The sequence below is a fragment of the Saprolegnia parasitica genome (genome assembly GCF_000151545.1).
Source record: "Saprolegnia parasitica CBS 223.65 unplaced genomic scaffold supercont2.20, whole genome shotgun sequence".
Lineage (NCBI taxonomy): Eukaryota > Oomycota > Saprolegniomycetes > Saprolegniales > Saprolegniaceae > Saprolegnia > Saprolegnia parasitica.
In genome coordinates, this window is record NW_012156414.1 from 301,841 (window position 1) to 320,226 (window position 18,386).

Here is an 18,386-nt window from a genome sequence, read left to right on the forward strand (position 1 = left end):
CAGGCTCGGCGATTCTTCGCCCCATTTTTAGGTCCTAACTAGGACTTTGCACGGTACAAATCGGCAAGATCCTAATTCGAACAGCGGCGCGAAAACGGCGACGCCGTCGATACGAGATCTCATCGCTCGAGGCAGACTGCAATCTCCATACTATCCAATCTATCCAATCCATCGACTACGAGCTTTGAGTCGAAGGCCTCTCGTCGCAGAGGACTCGTCCTTCTACCGGTACTAGTACCTCTATCCAAGAGGACCTGGACTGTGCCAACGCTTGGATTTTGGATTTTGGATACATGTGAATCGTCGTCCATCACGCTAAAAAGGATAAATAGGATAAGCTGGATCATCATCCTATCCGAGGGATTTTTGGAACCGGTTCTGGGATTGGCATCGCTCATCAGAGACATTCTTCAATGACGACCTCTCTCGTCTCCCAGTGGCAGTGGCCACACCGCTTTATGATCCTGAGGCGGACATGGAGTGGTCGAAGAGAGCAGCATCCGGGACGATGACCCACGTCAGCTCCCACGACAACGACGGATAGGCCATTATGGATGTGCAATGCGCAAAAGTACTCCATCGAGTGGGTACTAGTAGACACGTCCGTAGCCTTGGAGCGCCACGTGCCGACGAGGTATGGGATGGTGTTCGGGGCCATGGTCGCTGGGTCATTGCCTGCCGCGTGAAGACTCGGCGGTTGGCGATTTGAAACGCAAACTTCCATTTTCGTCGGTTTAGAAACCAAAAGACGAAGCGGGATGGCGAGCCAGGCGCAGACGGCCGAGGGCGGCGAGGAGTACCTCAACTCGATGAACTTTCGGTCGCTCATCGAGTGGGTCACGGCCGAAGCGCTCTTGAGCCGCCCGGACGACCCTCTCGCCTTCATGCGCACGATCGCGTCCGAGAAGCTCGCCTTGGTATGACGATCAGGATGCAAAGAGCGCTCTAGTAGTGCTGGGTGTAGCGCTCGTCGGGCGAGTCGTACAACCCAGACCACGCCATGACGTACATCAAGCAGTGCTACGCGGAAGCGAGGTACGCCTTTCGGCCATCATCTTGCCACGTCATCGGCGTCGCTAGCGCGTCGGCGGACGAGAACGGACGGCTTTGCCTTCGGCCCAAGCGCGACAGGTATGCGCGCTCGTCGCCGCATAAGACTCATGCGCCACGCAGCGTCGTCGCGAGCAGCGGCGAGAACGCAGCCAACAAGCGGCTGACGCTACTCGAGAAGCTCATTCAGGCCTTCCGCGTCATCACCATGCAGCTCGACCCGCTTGAAGGTACGGAGCCATGATCCTTTCGCCTCTTCCTACATGTCTATCTCTCCTCATAGCGACCAACTCGATCATCAAGCAGACGTGCAAGATTCTCAACTGCGAGCGATCGACGCTCTTCAAACTTGTAAATGTGTCCTACTCCTCGCAGCCGCGCCACGAAGAAGGCGTAGGATGCGGCGCGCCAAACGTTGAATCTCAGTGTCGCCGAGGGCGTGGCCGAGATCAGTGTGCCTGTCGGCAAGGTACTCCGCCTACAATGTAGCTTCTCGATCGCAGCTGCGCGCAGGGCATTGCAGGCGTCGTCGCGTCGACCGGGAAGCTCGTCAACATCGCCAATGCATACGCCGACCCCAACTTTGACTCGCAGTACGACATGCAGACCGGGTACCATACGCGCTCGATCCTGTGCGTCCCGGTGGTAAGACGTCTTCTTCTCGCCGCCGTGTGTGTCCTGAGAGTCTACCTAGCGCAACGGCCATGGCGCGATCGTCGGCGTCATGCAGGCGCTCAACCGCGTCGGAAATGAAAAGGACGGCGGCTTCACCGACATGGACGAGGAGGTCATGACGATCCTTGCGGCGCAGGCGGGCATCGCGCTCCAGAACGCCCAGAACCACAAGACTGCGCTCCTCGCCCAGAAGAAAGTGACCGAGGTGCTCGATATCGTCAAGGCCATGCACGGCGACCTCGGCATCAACTCGCTTATCTTCACGGTTGCGCACCGCATCCAGACGCTCATTGGCGCCGACCGGTGTTCGCTGTACCTTGTGGATAAGAACAAGGGCGAGCTGTGGACGCTGCAAGGCGAAGTCGACATTCGCATTCCGTGGCACCAAGGCATTTCCGGGGCAGTGGCCCAAGAAGGCAACGTGATCAACCTCCTCAACGCATACGACGATGCGCGCTTCAACAAGGTCTCATCCTTGGCCCTTGTCAATCTTATATGTGCATTTTTGGTCATGTAGGAGGTCGACCAGAAGCTCGGGTACAAGACGCAAACGATTCTAGCGCTGCCGCTGCGCGGCAAGAAGGCCGACGTCATTGGCGTCCTCCAGCTCATCAACAAGACAGACGGCGTCTTTACGACCGACGACGAAGAGATCCTCGCCGTCTTCCTCGCGATTGCGGGCCCGATCCTGGAAAACTCGCCGCTTTTCATGCGCGCCAAGGAAACGTCGGCCGAATCCAACGAACTCATGGGGCGCGCGATCGGGCACAAGGCGCCCAAGGGCCTCGACGTCGACATGAACGAGATCAAAGAGTCGGAAGACGACGGCGAAGACGAGGATTAGAGTGGCTTGTAACACACTGGACGGACGCTTGCGTAACACTTGGTGCTTTGCATCGTGCGGCTGTGGGAGCCGCACAACCGTTCGATCTCGCCCACATACACGTGTATACACCTCCAGCACTTTTCCGCGCAGGAGAACGAGGTTGGTTGAAGGGCACTACAAAGGGCTCCAATCGTGTACAAGGCAAATTTAACGAGGCGGTTCTAGGTAGGGGATGGAGGGCGTACGTGTAGAAGCGAATAAGAAGTACCTTTGGTGCCACGGACCGTCGCGACCAAGACCCAAAAGGCGTAGGTGCAACCACCTGGCGCTGAACCCAGATCCTACCACATTGCACTTTGGCACGTCACATCCCGAACCAGAAGATCTCGCGTTCGATTTTTTTACAATGAAATATCGAACGAGGTCGTTTTAGTGATTACTGCGACCGAGATTCGGTCGTGTGGCTAGGCGCGCAGGACCCAAAATACGAGAAACGGTGAAGAGGAATATGATGTACTATGAGCGAATGAAGCGCAAGGTAGCGTCGTGCTTGGTTTATGGTATTCCTTTTGGTTGGTTGGCACCGAATCTCATGCGCGCGATCGAAGCGCATATCAGTCGCGTATCCTGCAAGGCTTCAAAGAGTAACTAGCTACCAATGCGCCTTGGCGTCAGCACGCCAATGGCTGGTCCGGGCTATCGCTCTGTTGTCGACGTCATTTCGACCGCGCAGCAGAGATCGCATACGTTAGTGTCGTCGTTCTGGTTGTGAGTGCCTCCTCCCACGGACCACGCACCGCTTTGTGGATGGCTGGCGCCACTCGATCGGGTGTCGGCCTTTCCAGCCACAGTGGTCCTCGGTCCCACATCGTCACACGCGACCGAAGATGGAGCGAATGGCTAGGGCGCACATGGGCACGGATAGCGACTACTATGATGGACGGGTGGCCAGAGCGGAGTTTACGCGGGGTGCGCCCACAAGAATGGCGGATGCTACTGGAACTCACTGCTATGGTACATGGTACTACGAGGAGCAAGCTGCTGCTGTCATCCATGGCTCCTCCTCCTCCGCTAAGAAGTTCCCGCGTCGGAAGCCTTCCATTTTCACAGGCGTCGTCGCCACTCGGGCTATTGTCCACCCATGCAAATCAAAAATCGAAGCCCGATTAGATCTTATTCGGTCTCTTCCCCTGAAAAGAGCTTTTACTTTGTGTTTTGAAGGAGTTACTTTTTTGGAGCCCACGAATCCAATGCGCCGTTTAGGAATATGGAGCATGTGGATTGGTTGAAAACCGGTGACGCAGAATATAGAAACGAAGTCGGACGCAAAGAGGGAATGGACCTCTCGCCCACACAGCTGTTGGGAGGATTTTTATCGAAGCGAGGAGCCAAGGCAGCGTGGGACCACGATCTGTTCCCACGCGGCTTGTGGCCGCGATGATACTGCGCAGCTTTGGACCTTAGTTTTAAATAAGAGGCTTGACGCGCAAGCAATCTCGTGCGATGACTACACCCTTGGTATCGACGCCCGTGCAAGCCCCGAAACCCCAGAGCACGAGCACTCCGCCGCCGCCGACGACCACCCACGAGGCGCTGGCAACCACGGCCGTGCCACTGCTGCCGGCCAAGGAAGTGCCCACGGAAGTTCCTGCAGCTGCCACGGCCGACGCGTTGCCGAGCGATACAGTGACCACGGACGACGCCGAGGCCCCAAAGAAGGACAAGCTGCGCTGGGGCAAGTGGACGCGCGAAGAAGAGGCGTACACGACGCGGCTCATTGGCGACTTTACTGCGGGCCTCCTCACGGACGTGACAAACGGCACGACCATGCGCAGCTGGCTCAGCGCCAAGCTGCGCTGCTGCCCCATGCGCATCAGCAAGAAGTTTGTCGGCGAGCAAAGCATTGGCAAGCGCATGTTTGAGCGCAACGAGTCGCGCATCAACGACATGAATGACGACGAGAAGCGCCGGCGTGCTGCCGAGATCGAGAAGCTCCACGACGACTTTTGCGAGAGCTGGATCCGCGAGGAGAAGGAGCGCCTCGAGAACAAGGCCAACGGCACGCGCAAGCGCAAGCGCAACAAGAAGAAGGACGCGAACGGGCTGCCGATCCCGCCCATCAAGAAGCAGCAAACCGCATCAAGCAATGCGACGCTCTTTCACGGCTTCAAGCCGCCGCTCATGGGCACCCTCAAGTCGTCCATGCCGTCGCCAAACAACCACTTTATGGGCGCGTCGAGCCTCTCGTCCATGCTGCACCGCCCATCGCCGATGCTAAAGGCGCCGACGACGCGGCCCCCTTTCAACGTCATCACCAAGCCATCGCAGTGCACCACGATGCCCAAGAAGATCGTGTCACCATCAAAGATCAAGACCGAAGCCAAACCGGCGCTCACAATCAAGACCAGCGTCAAGCCGTACGTGGCGATGACGCCGCGGGGGCCCGTGAAGCGCATCAACAGCGTGCCCTCGATGACCAAGCCGGCGCAAGCCCCATCGTTGACGCCAACGAAGAAGGCGACAGCACATGCGTCGACGCAGATCCAGGAGCTGCAACTGCAGTTGGCGTCGCGTGCCAAGAGCCTGAGCTTCGACATGGCGGATCCGCTCAAGGACGAGGACGGCGCGTTCGACCGCGACTTTCGCGAGCTCGACTTTATGAGCGACTGCTGGATCCCCGAGGCGCTCGGCGACGTCTCGTCGTTTGACCCGTTTGGCTTCCACGACGCCAACGCGCTGCACGCACCGCTCAAGGAAGAGGAGCTGGACGCGGCGCTCTCGCCGACCTCCGTCATGGACCTGTACCACGCTGACTCGATGTGGCCGCTCTCGTCCGCGGACGTGCCTGTCGCCGACGTCTTCCTCGCACCGCTCTACGACTGCCTCTTCTAAGCGCGTGCCTATTTATGCTTGCCGAGCCGCCGTAGTTTTTAGAGTCGAATGGCGTGATTCAATGGCAATGCAATTTTTATTTACATTTTTGTATGGAATCGTACCAAAACCATTTTAGGACAAACGCTTCTGGTCCATCATCCCTGTGATACCGAGTATGGTCCACATGAGTAAACATGGACAGCATACAAACACCAAGTGATTTCGTAGGATCGCCTTTCGCTCAAGGCCATTGGTCGACGAGTAGCCAATGGCATCGCGTTATGAAAAAATGGGTTCACGTCAGCCGCTGAGGCGTAAAAGTGTTCGAGCAAGATCGGTCCAATCACAGACAGTGATGCAAGATGTGCCCAATCAGCGTGCGCGAGAACATGTTTAAACTACTTAAAACGCCACAGATACCCTGCGACGTGCAACATTTATGCGTCTAACACGCTAGGCCCATCATAACGCGACATGTAACGTGGGTTATAACACAGATTGGAAGTAAGGCGTCATTTTCGCTTTGGGGCGCTGCGACGATGGACAAGCTCAAGCAGTTCACGGCCAAGACGAAGGAGAAGATAGCCGAGATTGACATCCCGGTCAAGAAGACGCTCGACTCGATCGGCGACTTTACGGTGAGGACGAAGGAGAAGATGGCCGAGATTGACATCCCGGTCAAGAAGACCATGGACGACCTCTCGTCCAAGATCAAAAACCTTGTGCGCCATGCCCAGGCCACGGCGCATGCATGCTCATCTCGCGCTTGTGTCTAGGGCAAGCACCATGATGACGATGCGCACCCAACGATCCAGCCCGCGGCGACGGCCATGACGACGCGTGACGGTCGCATTGAGATCGAGATCCACGACGCCGATGGCATCCCGCTGCCGCCACCGTCGGAGATCAGTCGCTCGGCGACACAGCACTGGAACCTCTCGCGTTCGGACGCGGTCATCGTCAACCACAGCCCGACCTCGTCGTCGGCGCCGTCGCTCTATTCCGAGCCCGTGCCGCCGATGCACATCTGCATCATGATCGTCGGCACGCGCGGTGACGTCCAGCCGTTCATTGGCATTGGGAAGCGTCTCGTCGCCGACGGCCACCGCGTCCGACTCGCGACCCACGCCATTTACCGCTCGATGGTTCTCGAGGGCGGCCTTGAATTCTACCCCCTCGGCGGCGACCCGAAGGAGCTCGCTGCGTACATGGTCAAGACGGGTGGGCACTTGATCCCTGTTGGGTACGACGTGCTCACAAAGGACATGCCGCGCAACATTCAAATGGTCGAGGAGATCCTCTTCTCGACGTGGCCGGCCGTGCACGCTGCAGATCCGGGTGCCACGCGCGTGCTGCCGCCCTTCCGCGCCAACGCGATCATCTCCAACCCGGTGACGTACGGCCACATCCACGTGGCCGAGAAGCTTGGCGTGCCGCTGCACATTATGTTTCCGCAGCCCTGGGTCCCCACGGCGGCGTTCCCGCACCCGCTCTCGAACCTTGCGTACACGGGCAAGATCGAAAAGAAGAATCACATTTCGTACAAGCTTGTGGACCTCCTCATGTGGCAAGGCACTGAGAACATGGTCAACCGGTTCCGCGAAGACGTTCTCGGGCTCCGAAAGATTCGCATGGGCGACGCCGGGCGGAATGTGCTGCTGGATTTGCGCATTCCGCACTCGTTCATGTGGAGCCCGCACCTCGTGCCGCGCCCCGACGACTGGGACCCAAGCATTTACGACGTCATTGGCACCGTCTGCGACTCGGACATCCCTGCGCACACGCCAACGCCCGAGTTTGCCGCCTTCTTGGCCAACGGTCCGGCGCCGATCTTTGTCGGGTTTGGCTCGATGGTCATCCCAGACGCCGCCACGACGACGCGCACGATCATCGAGGCGTCACAGCTGGCCAACGTCCGCGTCGTGCTCCAGTCCAGCTGGAGTGACATGACCCAGGGCGGCGAGATTACGATTCCGGACAACGTCTTTCTCCTCGGCAACTGCCCGCACGACTGGCTCTTCCCGCACATGGCCGCCGTCGTCCACCACGGCGGCGCCGGCACGACGGCTGCCGGTCTCCTAGCGGGCAAGCCGACCTTTATTGTGCCTTTCTTTGGCGACCAGCCGTTCTGGGGTTGGGCGGTCGTGAACGCTGGCGTCGGCGCGCCGCCATGCCCGATCGCGGACCTCACCACGCCGCTACTCACTGAAGCCTTCGAACAGCTCTCATCACCAGAGCTCGCAGCCAACGCGCGGGCACTCCAAGCTGCCATGCGGGCCGAGAACGGCGTCGAAGCCGCGGTCGAGAGCTTCTACAAGCATTTGCCGCCCAAGATGACGTGTGCATTTACACCCACCCACGTCGCGACCAAGTGGCTCGTGAAAGACCAAGTCCAAGTGTGCGACTGCTGTGCGTACGTGATCCGATCGGCGTCGGACCAAGCGGTGCTCGACTACCACGTCATGGGCTACGCCCGCAGCGGGCCCAACTCTGGCTTGGAAGGCGCAGCGAACGGTGCTGGCGCGTTCGTTCACGAAATTGGGTCGTCGCTGGTCGGCATCGTCGCCGAGCCTGCAAAAGGCTACAAGAAGGACGGCGCGAAAGGCGCGGCGATCGGCGCCGTCAAGGGCCTCGCCAACTTTGCCCTCGCGCCCTTCCATGGCATCGCGCTCTTTACCGATCGCGTCGCTGTCGGTCATTACAACCTCAAGCACCGCGACGAGGGCAAGCGCAAGGAACCGCGCTTTGACGGCAAGCAGCTTTTCAGCCGAAACGACGCGACCTTTTCGACGGCAACCAGCGACGAGGCCGACCGCGACCGCGTGCACCGGCATAGCCTCGCGCCGCTCGTCGGCGTCCACGTCTCGCCCGCCGAGCAAGCGCAGATCCTCGCGGCACTCAAGGAACTGATCACGCTCAAGGAAGAGTGCGAGTCGCTGCCACCAGCGTCCGAATCGCTACAGTCGTCATCGTCGGTGACAGTGACAGACGACGATGTCGACGACGATGACAACAACGAAGCGTCATCATCATCATCGTCGTCGTCGGGTGTTCCGATGGTCGTGCGTGGCATGCGCTGGTCGGCAACGGGGGAGTTCCACATGGACTACGACGTCCGTGGCGACCTCTTGCGCCGGGCGCCGTCGACGCGCCGCCTTCTCGACTCGGTGTCGTCGTCGTCCTTGCAGGATGTACCGGCGTCCGTGCCCTTCCAGATGAACATCTGCGTGCTTGCGATCGGGGCGCGCTCCGAAGTCGAAGCCGTCGTCGCGGTCGCGTCCGTGCTCGCGTCGGACGGCCACCATGTCCGTCTGGCCGCCAACCCGCTCTACGAATCTCTCGTGCGATCGCATGGCCTCGAGTTCTTTGCGCTGCAGGGCAACCCGACGAGCGTCCACGACTGGATGGGCCGGATTGGGATGATGACGACGATCGACGGCCCATGGCACGACCCCCTCGCGTTCCTTCAGTCCACGTGGGAGGCTGTGAACGGCGTCGGGTTCCGCGCCGACCTGATTCTGTCGCACCCTGGCGTCATTGTCCATCGGTACTTGGCAGAGCGTCTCGGTGTGCCCGTGCAGCTGATTGCGTCATCGCCATGGAGTCCGACGAGCGAGTTCCCGCACCCGCTCATGGAGGACTCGCCGTCCTGGAGCGAGTGGAGCAACTGGCTCTCGTACGCTGCGGTTGACGAGTACGCGTGGACCAACTGCCGCGACATACTCAACCAGTTTCGCGTCGAGACATTGGGTCTTCCGCCGTGGCACCACCGCCTCCCGCCGTCCTTCTCGGTCTGGAAAATCCCGATCACGTATCTCTGGTCCCCGTCGCTCCTCTCCAAAGCGCACGACTGGGGCCGCGAAGTGTCGGTTGTCGGGTTCCCCGAGCTTTCGCCGTCGCAGGCTTTTCAAGTACCACCCAAGCTCACGTCCTTTCTGCAAGGAACGCCAGCCATGCCGACGGTCTATGTCAACTTGTCCAGCCTCGACCTCGCCGCCGCCATGAATTTGCTGCACGATGTGTTTGCGATTGCACCGGACGCCTTCCGCGTCGTCCTTCACCGGACCGACGACGGCGTGCGCGACATCCTCGTGGCCGACGGCGACCGCCTCCTTGTGGCGCCACCAACGATCCCGGTCGACTACCTCGTGGAGCGTTGCGACGGTGTCGTGCACCAAGCGACCGAAGAAGTCGTGCGCGCGCTTCTCAAGGCACCCAAGCCGTCGATGGCCTGCCCCGTCACTGGCATCGAACGGCTCTGGGCGTCGCGCTTGTACCAGCTGACGCCCGAGGCTACCGTGCCGCAAGTGCCGTTGCAGGAGTTGCGCCGGAACCCGTCGGCCGTCGCCGCCGTCTTCTCGTCGCTTGTGACCCTCGACGTCAAGCGCCGCAACTCGGTCGTGGAGGCCCCGACGTCGGTGATCGCAACCGAGATCCAAGAGGTACGCGATGCGACATTTTGTGTGTGTGATCTGATACATTGATACTAGGCGCCCCGACGGGCGGCGGCAGCCATTTACCGCAACGTGCCTGTGGCGTCCATGGTCTGCGACGTGGTGCCGACTAAGATTGCGCGCGTGTACGTGCCACGCTGGGACCTCAAGCTCTCGCACGAGGCTGTGTATACGGGAAAGCACCAGCTCTGGGACGACGCCAGTACCGAGATCAAGGCGTACAAACCCGTGTATTATAGCCTCAGCGACGGGCCGACGTACGTCTCGATGGAGAAGCGCATCGAGCTCGACAACCATGCGCACCGAACGGTCCTCGATGCCTTCTCGACGCTGCTCTCGGCGCCCGAGAAGGTTGTGACGGGCCGCCTCTTTGCGCGTCAGGAGAGCATGCCGGGTGTGGCTGTCGACGTCTCGCGTTTCTGGGAGACGCCCGAAGAGGAAGCGGCGAGTCGTGAAGCCATCATGGCCGAGTATGAGAAGTTCCTGGAAAAAAAGATGACCTCGGGCGTCTTCAAGTCGCTCTTGAGCTCCGTCTGAGTGCTACCCGGTAGCTATTGTGGATAAGGTTAACGGGGTAATCTGTACACAAACTCGTATGGTACACTTGTTCCACTGCAGGGGTAGGGAGCTCGCCCGTACAATAGCACAACCCGAGAACTGCCTGCTATGAAAGCAGCGAATGTTCAATGTACAATCGTGTCAAGGACTAATTATTAACTAAACGTAAACTATACTGCTAATGGATATACTGCGTACACCTCCGCTATCGACACGGTCTACGCGTCGCTGTGCTTGAGCTGGAAGAGCGACACCGAGTGGTACTTTTCCTTGGCAAACTTGCGCTTGACGGCCGTGAGCTTGGCCGACTTGCCGACGCCCAGCGACGCCGTGAGGAGCATGGTGCTGACGTCGTTCATGCACGCAGCGAGAGCGGCTTCCGAATACGTCGAGTGGTGCTCCGCCGTCGCCGACTACACATCAACACATGAGCCATGTGGTCTTGCGTGGAGAGAAAATCACGTACCCAGACGGGCGACGCAGACATATAGGTACGGGTGAGGTACACGGCCGTCGCCGCCAGCATCGACGGCCGGTACTTGAGGAACTTGTACTCTTGCATGCAGCGATCGACAATGTAGTGGGCATAGTGGCGCATCTTGGGGTCCTCGGTGGCAGACGCCTTGAGGAACCGGTTCATGAACTGGAACGACGTCGGCGACGTGACGCGGTAGCCGATGCTCGCGAGGAGCTCCTCTTCCATTTTGAAGAGATCCTTGAGGTCGTACGCGTTGTCTGTGATCTTGATAAAGTCCTCGGCCTCGGGTGGGTAGATCTCTTCGTATTTCGACGCAATGAAGAGGGAGGTCACGCCCACGAGCTGGAGGCGTGCGCGCTGCAGCGTCACATTCTTCTCCAAGTGGCGGTCCACGAGGTTCACGGCAATGTGGAGCGTCTGTGGCTCAAGGTGATACTTGTAGTGAACATCGACGAGCCAGTCGACGAGAATACCACGCATCTTGATGTTGACGTCGCAGTGGTCCGTCATGTAGGACGGGTTGGGCATGCGCGTCTTCTACGCGTGCGATCATAAATGGCCAGCGCCAACGCAAGCCAGAGCGTACCTCGACTTCAAAGTAGTACTTGTGGATGTCGGCGGCGTACTGCGAACAGGCCAGTTCATCGCCCTTGTCCTTCGAGTCAATGTCGTACGGGTTGTACGCCTCCAGCTCAGGCTCGATGCCAAGCTCCGACTTAATCGGCACCTCTTCCTTCACGAGCGACGTGCGGCGAATCACCTCTTGGCGACGGGCCACCTTCTGGCCGTCACGGAGGAGCTTGGTGCTTTGGGCCACTTGCGCCTGCGCAGCATGAGATGGCCTATCCATGGCCTCTTGCCGGCGCGTACCGTGAGCTTGTTGTTCGTGATCTCGCCGAGCGCCGAGCGCTTGAAGGTCTGGGCCACCTTGGGCGGGCCGACCTTCTCGCCGTGCTGCTTTAAGCTCCGGCTACCGAGCGGCTTGAACACCTACGAGGCGCATGAGGCGGCGAGGCGAGGCAGGCGCGGGCGTACGCGCGTGGGGCGCGCGCGGAGGGCGGTAGGGACGACGTTCTCATCATTGGACTGGTACTGCTGCATGATGGTCTCGGGTGGCTGGCTCGTCGTCGTCGACTACTGTACTGCGTGGCGTCCACTGTGAGATCTTCCCTCAACCGTGTTTGTGTGCCAAAATCTCAAAACCAGCCAGCAGGCCCAGTCAATTTTATTCGGTCCTGCATACAAATGCCAAGATCAACAACTATTGTATGAAAACAGATGACCCCCTCCTTTGCGCTGGGTGGCGTCAATTTAAAAATTCAAACACGCGTCGATTTCATTGGCGGAATTTTCATACGAGACGCCCCATATCCGGCGTAAAAACAGCCCCTTCATGGGGGGCCCCATCCGATACAGCTCAATTCAATGCGTGGAATGGCCATTGAGAATTGAGTTTGGGCGAAGAGCCAGCATTTCGGAACCGATTAGCGTAGCCGTGGCGACAATAATTTCCAACCGATTATGAACCACTTTTGAATACGAGGACAAATGACATAAAGAGGGTTAAATAGGGGCGTGTCTAATAATCGATAAGAAAGGCCATGCTGTCCGGGACGGCCTCGACGGGGCGGTGGGTCAAGAGACCTTGGCGGAGGCCCTCAATCTTCTTCTTGAGGGCCTTCTTGCCCTTGATGAACTCGCGGTTCGTGTTGTAGCGAATGATGTCGCGCGTGCCAATCTCGACGGGCGGCGCCGGGCGTACGAAGGCTTGCTTCTTCTCGACAAGGCCAAGCTCCATCGCAATCGCAGCGTCCATGTCCCGGAGGACCGATGAGAGCGGCGGCGACGCAGGCTCATGCTGGGACGTCGAAATGAGATTCTTGAGCTCGTGCAAGACGCGCTGCGGCGCCGGCATAAAGTTGCTCTTCGTCATGGGCTGGTCCGGGCCGATGAGGTTGGCCATGATCTTGTCGATCTGCTTGCGCGTCGCGTCCGTGAGATCGACGCGCTTGTGGAGGTCGGTCGACTGCTTGAGCTTTGTGATCCAGTTGCCCTTCTTCCGACGCAGTGGGTACCGCGCGGTGCCCTGCAGCACTTTGACCATCTCGTCGTCAATCGAATTCGGTGCCAAGAGAAGGTCCTCGTCCGCCAGCAGCGTATACGACGACGCCAAGACGCCTTCCACCTCGTCGCGAAGCGACTTGACGTTCGCCTTGCCGTTGGCTTTGCGCGTCGGCGGGTGCACGCCGTTGAGCGTGCGCGAGATGCGCAGGAGCTTCTTGGCACGGGGCGGGTGCTGGAACTGCTTGCCGCTGTGCGCGAGCGATGTGTACGAGAGGAGGAGACGCGTACCAAAGATGCGGCTCAGCGACGCTTCAAAGCAGCGGCGTTGCAGGATCGCCATGTTGACGCCGCCGCGGATGTAGAGCGCGATCTGGCGCGGCAAGCGATTGTACTCGACGCTGTCGGCCATGAGCGACGCTTCGTCGAGGATTTGCTGCTGCTGGTCGCGCTGCCAGGCGTAAAACGCGTTCCACTTGTCGGTCGAGAACTCGAAACTTTGCGCAAACCGCGTCAGGAAGCGGAACTGGAAGCCCGACACATGCACGCGGCCCGAGTAGCAGAGGCGCGAGACCTCGCCGATCGTCGCCTTGCCCGAATACAGGTGCAGAAAGTCGTCGATCGTCATGGTCACTTCGCAGTCGATCTTCATGTTGGCATGTTGCGGCACGTCCGTTCGGAGGAGCGTCGTCTTGACCTCTACAAGGAAGCCATGCGCATGAGCCTACCGCGAGGCCATCGCCTCGAACTACCTTTCTTGGCGTTGACGTGCACAATGTAGCGCAGGCGCGTGTCCTCATCGGCGCCTTCGACGCGGAAGTTGAAGCAGATATTGCCGAGGAAGCCGGAGCTGCCCTTGATGCTGAACTTGAGGAAGTCCATGACCTCGGCGATCTCGTCCGCGCGCGGGATGTCCTTCACGTCCGCCATGCTCGCCTCGTCCACGAATGCCACGCTCAAAATGGCCGCCACGTGTCCGGATAACATCGCCGTGGCACATTCTTTTTTCTCTTGGTGTGCATATTATTTTACACAAAATGCATGCCGTGTCGCGTCGCTATACGCAACCTTTGTATGCAAAGTGCTTGTCTATGGCGCGGGTTTCAAATATTAATTTAGGCTGTTTCGTGAACAGCGCTCATCCGGATAGACACGCCGAATGATCCTCGGCCTTCGCTTTGGGTGGCGCTCGGCCCGGCTTCCGGATACCGATGATGATGGCGCCACATGTGACAGTCCCATCAACCGCTTCGACGACACCTGCAAGCAAGGGCAAGATGAGCCGTCCGCCATGTAGACATGAGCTGGTCGATGGCAAGAACAAGCAGCGTGTAATACAGTAGAGAAAAGCTATGGCGCGGTCATGAGATGGTAGACTTCGCGCGCGAGAAGCGTCGACTTGCGGCCTTGGTCCTCACTGCCGATACCGAGCACACGTTCAATGAGGTGCGGCCAGTGCGGGTCTTTGGTCAGACTGGATCGGTGCTCGCTGACCAGACTCTTGAGACCTAATAGCAAGCGGAAAAGCACCGCGGCGCACGAGGCACGTAGCGCCGAGAGGAAGCTCCTACAATGCGCATGACACCGCTGGAATAGGAACGAGGAGCTTCGTACGCGAGTCCTTTGCGCAGAAGCATTGCGCTGGCTTCGGCCCCAAAGAGCTATGCATTCCACTCGTCGCCTCGAGAGTCGTGCAGCAAGAGGTCTAAATTTACCTGGCACAGAAGCGAGACACAGCGCGATGCGTGTTCGTGGGCGTCCTCGTTGTCCGCCATGTCGGCGGCACACACGACGAGGAGACTCGGAAGCGCCTCGACGAGCACGGCGTGGCTCTGCGCATACAGCAGACGCGCGTCGGTCGGCGCGTCGTACTGGGCGTACAGCAGACTGTACATACTCTGCCCGACATCGCTCGCGCAGCTCCAGAGCTTGTTGGCGGCGCAGTGCGCGCTACAGACCGCCAGCGTCTTGGGCAATCCGAGTTCGTAGAGCACCTCGGTCGGCAAGACGTCGTGGGCTTCCAGAAGGCGGCGCACGAGCTGCGTCGCACTGGCCGAGATCGTGTCAGGGTGGAGCAGCAAGCGGAAGATGGACGGGAGCAGCTCGAGGCGGTGCACGATCGCCACATACGAAGCGTCTTGTTGCACCAAGTCAAAGAGGAGCTCGATGGCGAAGCGCAGGACGACCACGTGGTGGCCGTTCGTGAGAAGCGACCGATACGTGGGCAGCAGCGCCTGCAGCACAAAGACGTCGCGGCTCTCGGTGCGTGGCAGGATGTTGAGAGCGCTGAAGAGCACGCGGATCGCGGCCACGAGCATATCGGGCATGTCGGGCGCCGAGAGCAAAAGGTCCGCGACCGCCACGAGCGCGGATTCGAACCAGAGACCGTCGCGCTCGGTGCCGAGGAGGATGTCGTCGGTCGCAAACACAGGCACGAGCAGCTGCACCATGCACGTCTGCAGCTCCGGGTGTTTCAAGAGCTCGGTCGACCCGAGCACGAAACACTCAAACTCTTCGTGCTCGTTGGCGCGGAGCATCGCCATAAACTGGTGCCGGCAGCGCGGTAGCGCGAGTAGCTGGCGGCCGAGAAGCGTCTCAAAGAGCTCGACGACGCTCGATGGCGGCGACGACGACGACGCGAGTGTGAACGTGAGCTCGAGCGCGATGCGACCGGCGAGCGAAACGACCTGCGCGGCCGAGTGTGCGACGTACGTCTGCGCCGCATGGAGACAGCGCTCGACGTCGTCGAGGAGATGCGCCGCGACGAACGCCAGTGCAAAGTCACGACTGGCCTGGAGACCAAAGTACAAGAGCAGAAGGAGCTTGCCTTGGAGGAGCGTGCGCAGACGCGCGTTCGTGTGTTGGAACCGCCCGAGGGTTTCGGTCGTCGTGGCATGAGCGTCGAGGTCCAATTCCTCTTTTGCAACAGCAGCGCAATGTCGCTGATGGACACGATCGATGTGACGGGCACCGACGGTCTCGCCGCGAGCACGCAGTTGAGGATGTTGAGCGACGGGACCGCCAGCGCGGCGTCGCCGACAAGGACGCACGCCCACACACTCGGCAAGACGAGCACCGTGCGCTCGAGAAACGGGTCAGGGCACGACGCGTGCTTGAGGATTTGCGACGCGAGGTGCATGGAGGCGACCCGCAGCGACAACGCGTCGGCGTCGGTGGTGCGCCGAAAGACCGCGTCGAGCAACGACACTTTGAGAAACGCGTCCCGCAAAGCCGTGGCCGTCGATGCAGTTGCAAGGATGTTGCAGATCGCTTGCGTTGCGTAGTGGCGCGTGATGGCGTCCGGTACATCCACGGCGCACACGAGTGCATCGACGAGGGTCGAAGGAAACGCTGCACTGGGCAGGGTCGAGAGGTAAAATGCGAGTTCGCCGAGACAGGCCGTGGCGCGACGGCCCAGTGCCTCGGACGCCGACGGCAAGACGCGGAGCAGCACGGGAACAAGCCCATCGGTCGCAAGGAGTGCGTCCGTGCTAATGAACGCAGCATGTCGCACGATGAGACCGAGGACCAAGCCGAGGCGCGTTGAGAGCGCCGACGACGTCGATCGATCGAGGAGCTTGACGAGCAGCGTGAGGAGCGAGCTATTGGCGACGACATTGGCAATCTATTCACAATGGTATCGCGACATATAATCAGCGAATGCGAGGCACACACCTTGGGCGTTGGTACCAACGTGCAGAGGTAGGCGAGGGCGTTGTGCTTCTCGCTCGCACCCGCATCGCCGCGCAAGAAGAGATACAGCTGCTCCAAGTGCGCTTCGAGCTCGCCGGGGACGTCAAAGCGTACTGCGGGTCGTACTGGCAAACTCGCTTCTTTGTAGCGCGGCACCGACACGACTTCGATCTCGTCGCAGCTCACGATCGGACGCACGGCGCAGTCGGCGGTCGTGTAAATGCGCTGGTGCGCCGCCTTGCCGGGCAGCGCGACGTGCTGCATCTTGTCCATCGGCGTCGGGCGACTCATCGCCGGCGCCGTCCGCGGTGGACTTGGAGGACGCGGCATAGCGTCATCATGGGATGCTTGGTTGTCGGCGACGTGGTCGGGCGCGGTCGCAGGACGCACTTTGACGTTGTCGTCGCTCGAGTGCAGGAGCGGCGTATCCCTAGTATGCGGCTTGGCAGGAGACGCCAGCTGCGGGGACGCCGGACGACCGGCCTTCTCAGCGGGGGCTGCCCACAGTGTCGTTGTCTCGACTCTACTCCTGTCTCGTGAAGAGTCACCATGAACACGATCGTACGTCGAGGGGTATTTGGCAGCAAAGAGGTCTTGTGCCGGAAGCGCGCTCGTGTCGAGCGCCAGCGCGGCGTCCCAGAACGGATGCTGCACGAGCTCGGTCCTAGCCACGTTGAGCGCACGAGACAAGCTCGAAGAGACGCACCAGGTCATGCGACGCGCAGGGTCGGGCTCGAGGAGCCGGCGTAGCAGATCCTTGAACGGCTCCGACATGTCCACTGCCTCTGGAAATGCGAGGTGCGTCGTCTGGATCTGGAAAAGACGCGTAACTTGAGGCGCGACAGACTAGGTATGTCGAGCGTGTACCGAGTGCCGGAGCTGGTTAAAGTCACGGTGGGGAAACAGCTGCACGCCGACGCGGAGCTCGTAGAGCACGCAGCCCTACGCTTGGATTGACGGCCTCGGTTCAACCACGTACACGTCGTACCAGCGCCCAAAAGTCAGAGGCAAAGCTGTGCACCGGCGTCGCCTCAAAGAGCTCGGGCGCCATGTAGTGCGGAGACCCGGGAGCAAGCGGATCCTACTCTCTGGTTCGTGCGATGCACCTCTGTGCATGGAAACACTCACCTTTTCGAGTGTCTCGATCGTGGGTATACGCCGGGCAAGGCCAAAGTCCGCCAACTACCGGACAGTTTGAGCAGCAAGCACGTGGCGCAAATGCACCGACCTTGAGCGAGCCATACTCGTCGACGAGGACGTTGGCCGGCTTGAGGTCGCAGTAGAGCACGCCGTGCGAGTGGACGTAGTGGAGGCCATGGACAAGATCGTGGCCAAAGGTCTAGTATGGCCCATGCCGCTAGCCTATACGATCGTTCGCCGTACCTGCAGCGACGTCTCGGGCAGCGCCGTGTCTTGGGCGAGGAGCTTGAGGAGGTCGCCGCCAATGCAGTACTCGAAGATGATCCAAATGTGGTTGCTCGACTCGTACCAGTTGTAAAACTTGAGCACGTACGTCGACTCGAGCTTGATGAGGTGCAGGACCTCGTTGTGCACCTTGTCCTTCCGGCCTTTGCCAGTGCTCTTGACGGCCACGTACTCGATGCTGCGCTTCCGGCGCGCCTTGTACACGACCGAGTGCGACCCGCGGCCGATCTCGTCGTAGATGTTGTAGTTTTCCATTTTCGCAGATAGTAGATGGATCGTTTCCGCACTCGCG

The 18,386-nt window shown here is 59.9% G+C and overlaps 6 protein-coding genes across 6 annotated transcripts; 3 read left to right on the forward strand and 3 right to left on the reverse strand.

The window, feature by feature from the left end:
- The first annotated feature begins 735 nt into the window (after positions 1-735).
- Positions 736-2,612, forward strand: SPRG_06111 (hypothetical protein). The gene is made up of 9 exons (XM_012344836.1): positions 736-917; positions 965-1,035; positions 1,081-1,131; positions 1,174-1,280; positions 1,334-1,401; positions 1,448-1,519; positions 1,564-1,695; positions 1,745-2,191; positions 2,243-2,612. Exons 1-9 carry the CDS (start codon positions 759-761, stop codon positions 2,567-2,569), a joined length of 1,434 nt encoding a protein of 477 aa, XP_012200226.1. The 5' UTR covers positions 736-758; the 3' UTR covers positions 2,570-2,612.
- Positions 2,613-4,014: 1,402 nt separating this feature from the next.
- SPRG_06112 (hypothetical protein) lies at positions 4,015-5,452 on the forward strand. The gene has a single exon (XM_012344837.1). It carries the CDS (start codon positions 4,055-4,057, stop codon positions 5,441-5,443), a length of 1,389 nt encoding a protein of 462 aa, XP_012200227.1. The 5' UTR covers positions 4,015-4,054; the 3' UTR covers positions 5,444-5,452.
- Positions 5,453-5,946: 494 nt separating this feature from the next.
- Positions 5,947-10,477, forward strand: SPRG_06113 (hypothetical protein). The gene is made up of 3 exons (XM_012344838.1): positions 5,947-6,147; positions 6,202-9,867; positions 9,916-10,477. The coding sequence occupies exons 1-3, from the start codon at positions 5,965-5,967 to the stop codon at positions 10,414-10,416; spliced, it is 4,350 nt and encodes a 1,449-aa protein (XP_012200228.1). The 5' UTR covers positions 5,947-5,964; the 3' UTR covers positions 10,417-10,477.
- Positions 10,478-10,567: 90 nt separating this feature from the next.
- On the reverse strand, positions 10,568-12,101 carry SPRG_06114 (hypothetical protein). The gene is made up of 5 exons (XM_012344839.1): positions 11,951-12,101; positions 11,786-11,905; positions 11,502-11,738; positions 10,904-11,452; positions 10,568-10,850 (listed from the first exon to the last, which is right to left on the reverse strand). The coding sequence occupies exons 1-5, from the start codon at positions 12,014-12,016 to the stop codon at positions 10,656-10,658; spliced, it is 1,167 nt and encodes a 388-aa protein (XP_012200229.1). The 5' UTR covers positions 12,017-12,101; the 3' UTR covers positions 10,568-10,655.
- A 351-nt stretch (positions 12,102-12,452) lies between these two features.
- SPRG_06115 (hypothetical protein) lies at positions 12,453-13,922 on the reverse strand. The gene is made up of 2 exons (XM_012344840.1): positions 13,729-13,922; positions 12,453-13,675 (listed from the first exon to the last, which is right to left on the reverse strand). Exons 1-2 carry the CDS (start codon positions 13,904-13,906, stop codon positions 12,495-12,497), a joined length of 1,359 nt encoding a protein of 452 aa, XP_012200230.1. The 5' UTR covers positions 13,907-13,922; the 3' UTR covers positions 12,453-12,494.
- Positions 13,923-14,283: 361 nt separating this feature from the next.
- SPRG_06116 (ULK/ULK protein kinase) lies at positions 14,284-18,355 on the reverse strand. Its single transcript, XM_012344841.1, has 11 exons — positions 18,053-18,355; positions 17,898-18,008; positions 17,798-17,851; positions 17,658-17,750; positions 17,537-17,611; positions 17,376-17,482; positions 17,235-17,333; positions 16,652-17,192; positions 14,692-16,601; positions 14,591-14,637; positions 14,284-14,543 (listed from the first exon to the last, which is right to left on the reverse strand). Exons 1-9 carry the CDS (start codon positions 18,347-18,349, stop codon positions 15,450-15,452), a joined length of 2,529 nt encoding a protein of 842 aa, XP_012200231.1. The 5' UTR covers positions 18,350-18,355; the 3' UTR covers positions 14,284-14,543; positions 14,591-14,637; positions 14,692-15,449.
- Between the last annotated feature and the right edge of the window lie 31 nt (positions 18,356-18,386).

What these genes read in the sequence shown, in the direction of transcription:
- SPRG_06113 (XM_012344838.1), top strand. Translation starts at nt 5,965, where the DNA reads ATGGACAAGCTCAAGCAGTTCACGGCCAAGACGAAGGAGAAGATAGCC. An exon ending in CGTCCAAGATCAAAAACCTT is followed by an intron (nt 6,148 to 6,201) that starts GTGCGCCATGCC and finishes GCTTGTGTCTAG; the next exon opens with GGCAAGCACCATGATGACGA. An exon ending in TCGCAACCGAGATCCAAGAG is followed by an intron (nt 9,868 to 9,915) that starts GTACGCGATGCG and finishes CATTGATACTAG; the next exon opens with GCGCCCCGACGGGCGGCGGC.
- SPRG_06116 (XM_012344841.1), bottom strand. Translation starts at nt 18,349, where the DNA reads ATGGAAAACTACAACATCTACGACGAGATCGGCCGCGGGTCGCACTCG. An exon ending in ACGAGTATGGCTCGCTCAAG is followed by an intron (nt 17,852 to 17,897) that starts GTCGGTGCATTT and finishes ACTGTCCGGTAG; the next exon opens with TTGGCGGACTTTGGCCTTGC. An exon ending in CGTTGGTACCAACGCCCAAG is followed by an intron (nt 16,602 to 16,651) that starts GTGTGTGCCTCG and finishes CATTGTGAATAG; the next exon opens with ATTGCCAATGTCGTCGCCAA.
- SPRG_06112 (XM_012344837.1), top strand. Translation starts at nt 4,055, where the DNA reads ATGACTACACCCTTGGTATCGACGCCCGTGCAAGCCCCGAAACCCCAG.
- SPRG_06114 (XM_012344839.1), bottom strand. Translation starts at nt 12,016, where the DNA reads ATGCAGCAGTACCAGTCCAATGATGAGAACGTCGTCCCTACCGCCCTC. An exon ending in TCCGCGCGCGCCCCACGCGC is followed by an intron (nt 11,906 to 11,950) that starts GTACGCCCGCGC and finishes TGCGCCTCGTAG; the next exon opens with GTGTTCAAGCCGCTCGGTAG. An exon ending in TGTCTGCGTCGCCCGTCTGG is followed by an intron (nt 10,851 to 10,903) that starts GTACGTGATTTT and finishes GTTGATGTGTAG; the next exon opens with TCGGCGACGGCGGAGCACCA.
- SPRG_06115 (XM_012344840.1), bottom strand. Translation starts at nt 13,906, where the DNA reads ATGGCGGACGTGAAGGACATCCCGCGCGCGGACGAGATCGCCGAGGTC. An exon ending in GCACGTCAACGCCAAGAAAG is followed by an intron (nt 13,676 to 13,728) that starts GTAGTTCGAGGC and finishes GCTTCCTTGTAG; the next exon opens with AGGTCAAGACGACGCTCCTC.
- SPRG_06111 (XM_012344836.1), top strand. Translation starts at nt 759, where the DNA reads ATGGCGAGCCAGGCGCAGACGGCCGAGGGCGGCGAGGAGTACCTCAAC. An exon ending in CTTCGGCCCAAGCGCGACAG is followed by an intron (nt 1,132 to 1,173) that starts GTATGCGCGCTC and finishes TGCGCCACGCAG; the next exon opens with CGTCGTCGCGAGCAGCGGCG. An exon ending in GCAGCTCGACCCGCTTGAAG is followed by an intron (nt 1,281 to 1,333) that starts GTACGGAGCCAT and finishes CTCTCCTCATAG; the next exon opens with CGACCAACTCGATCATCAAG.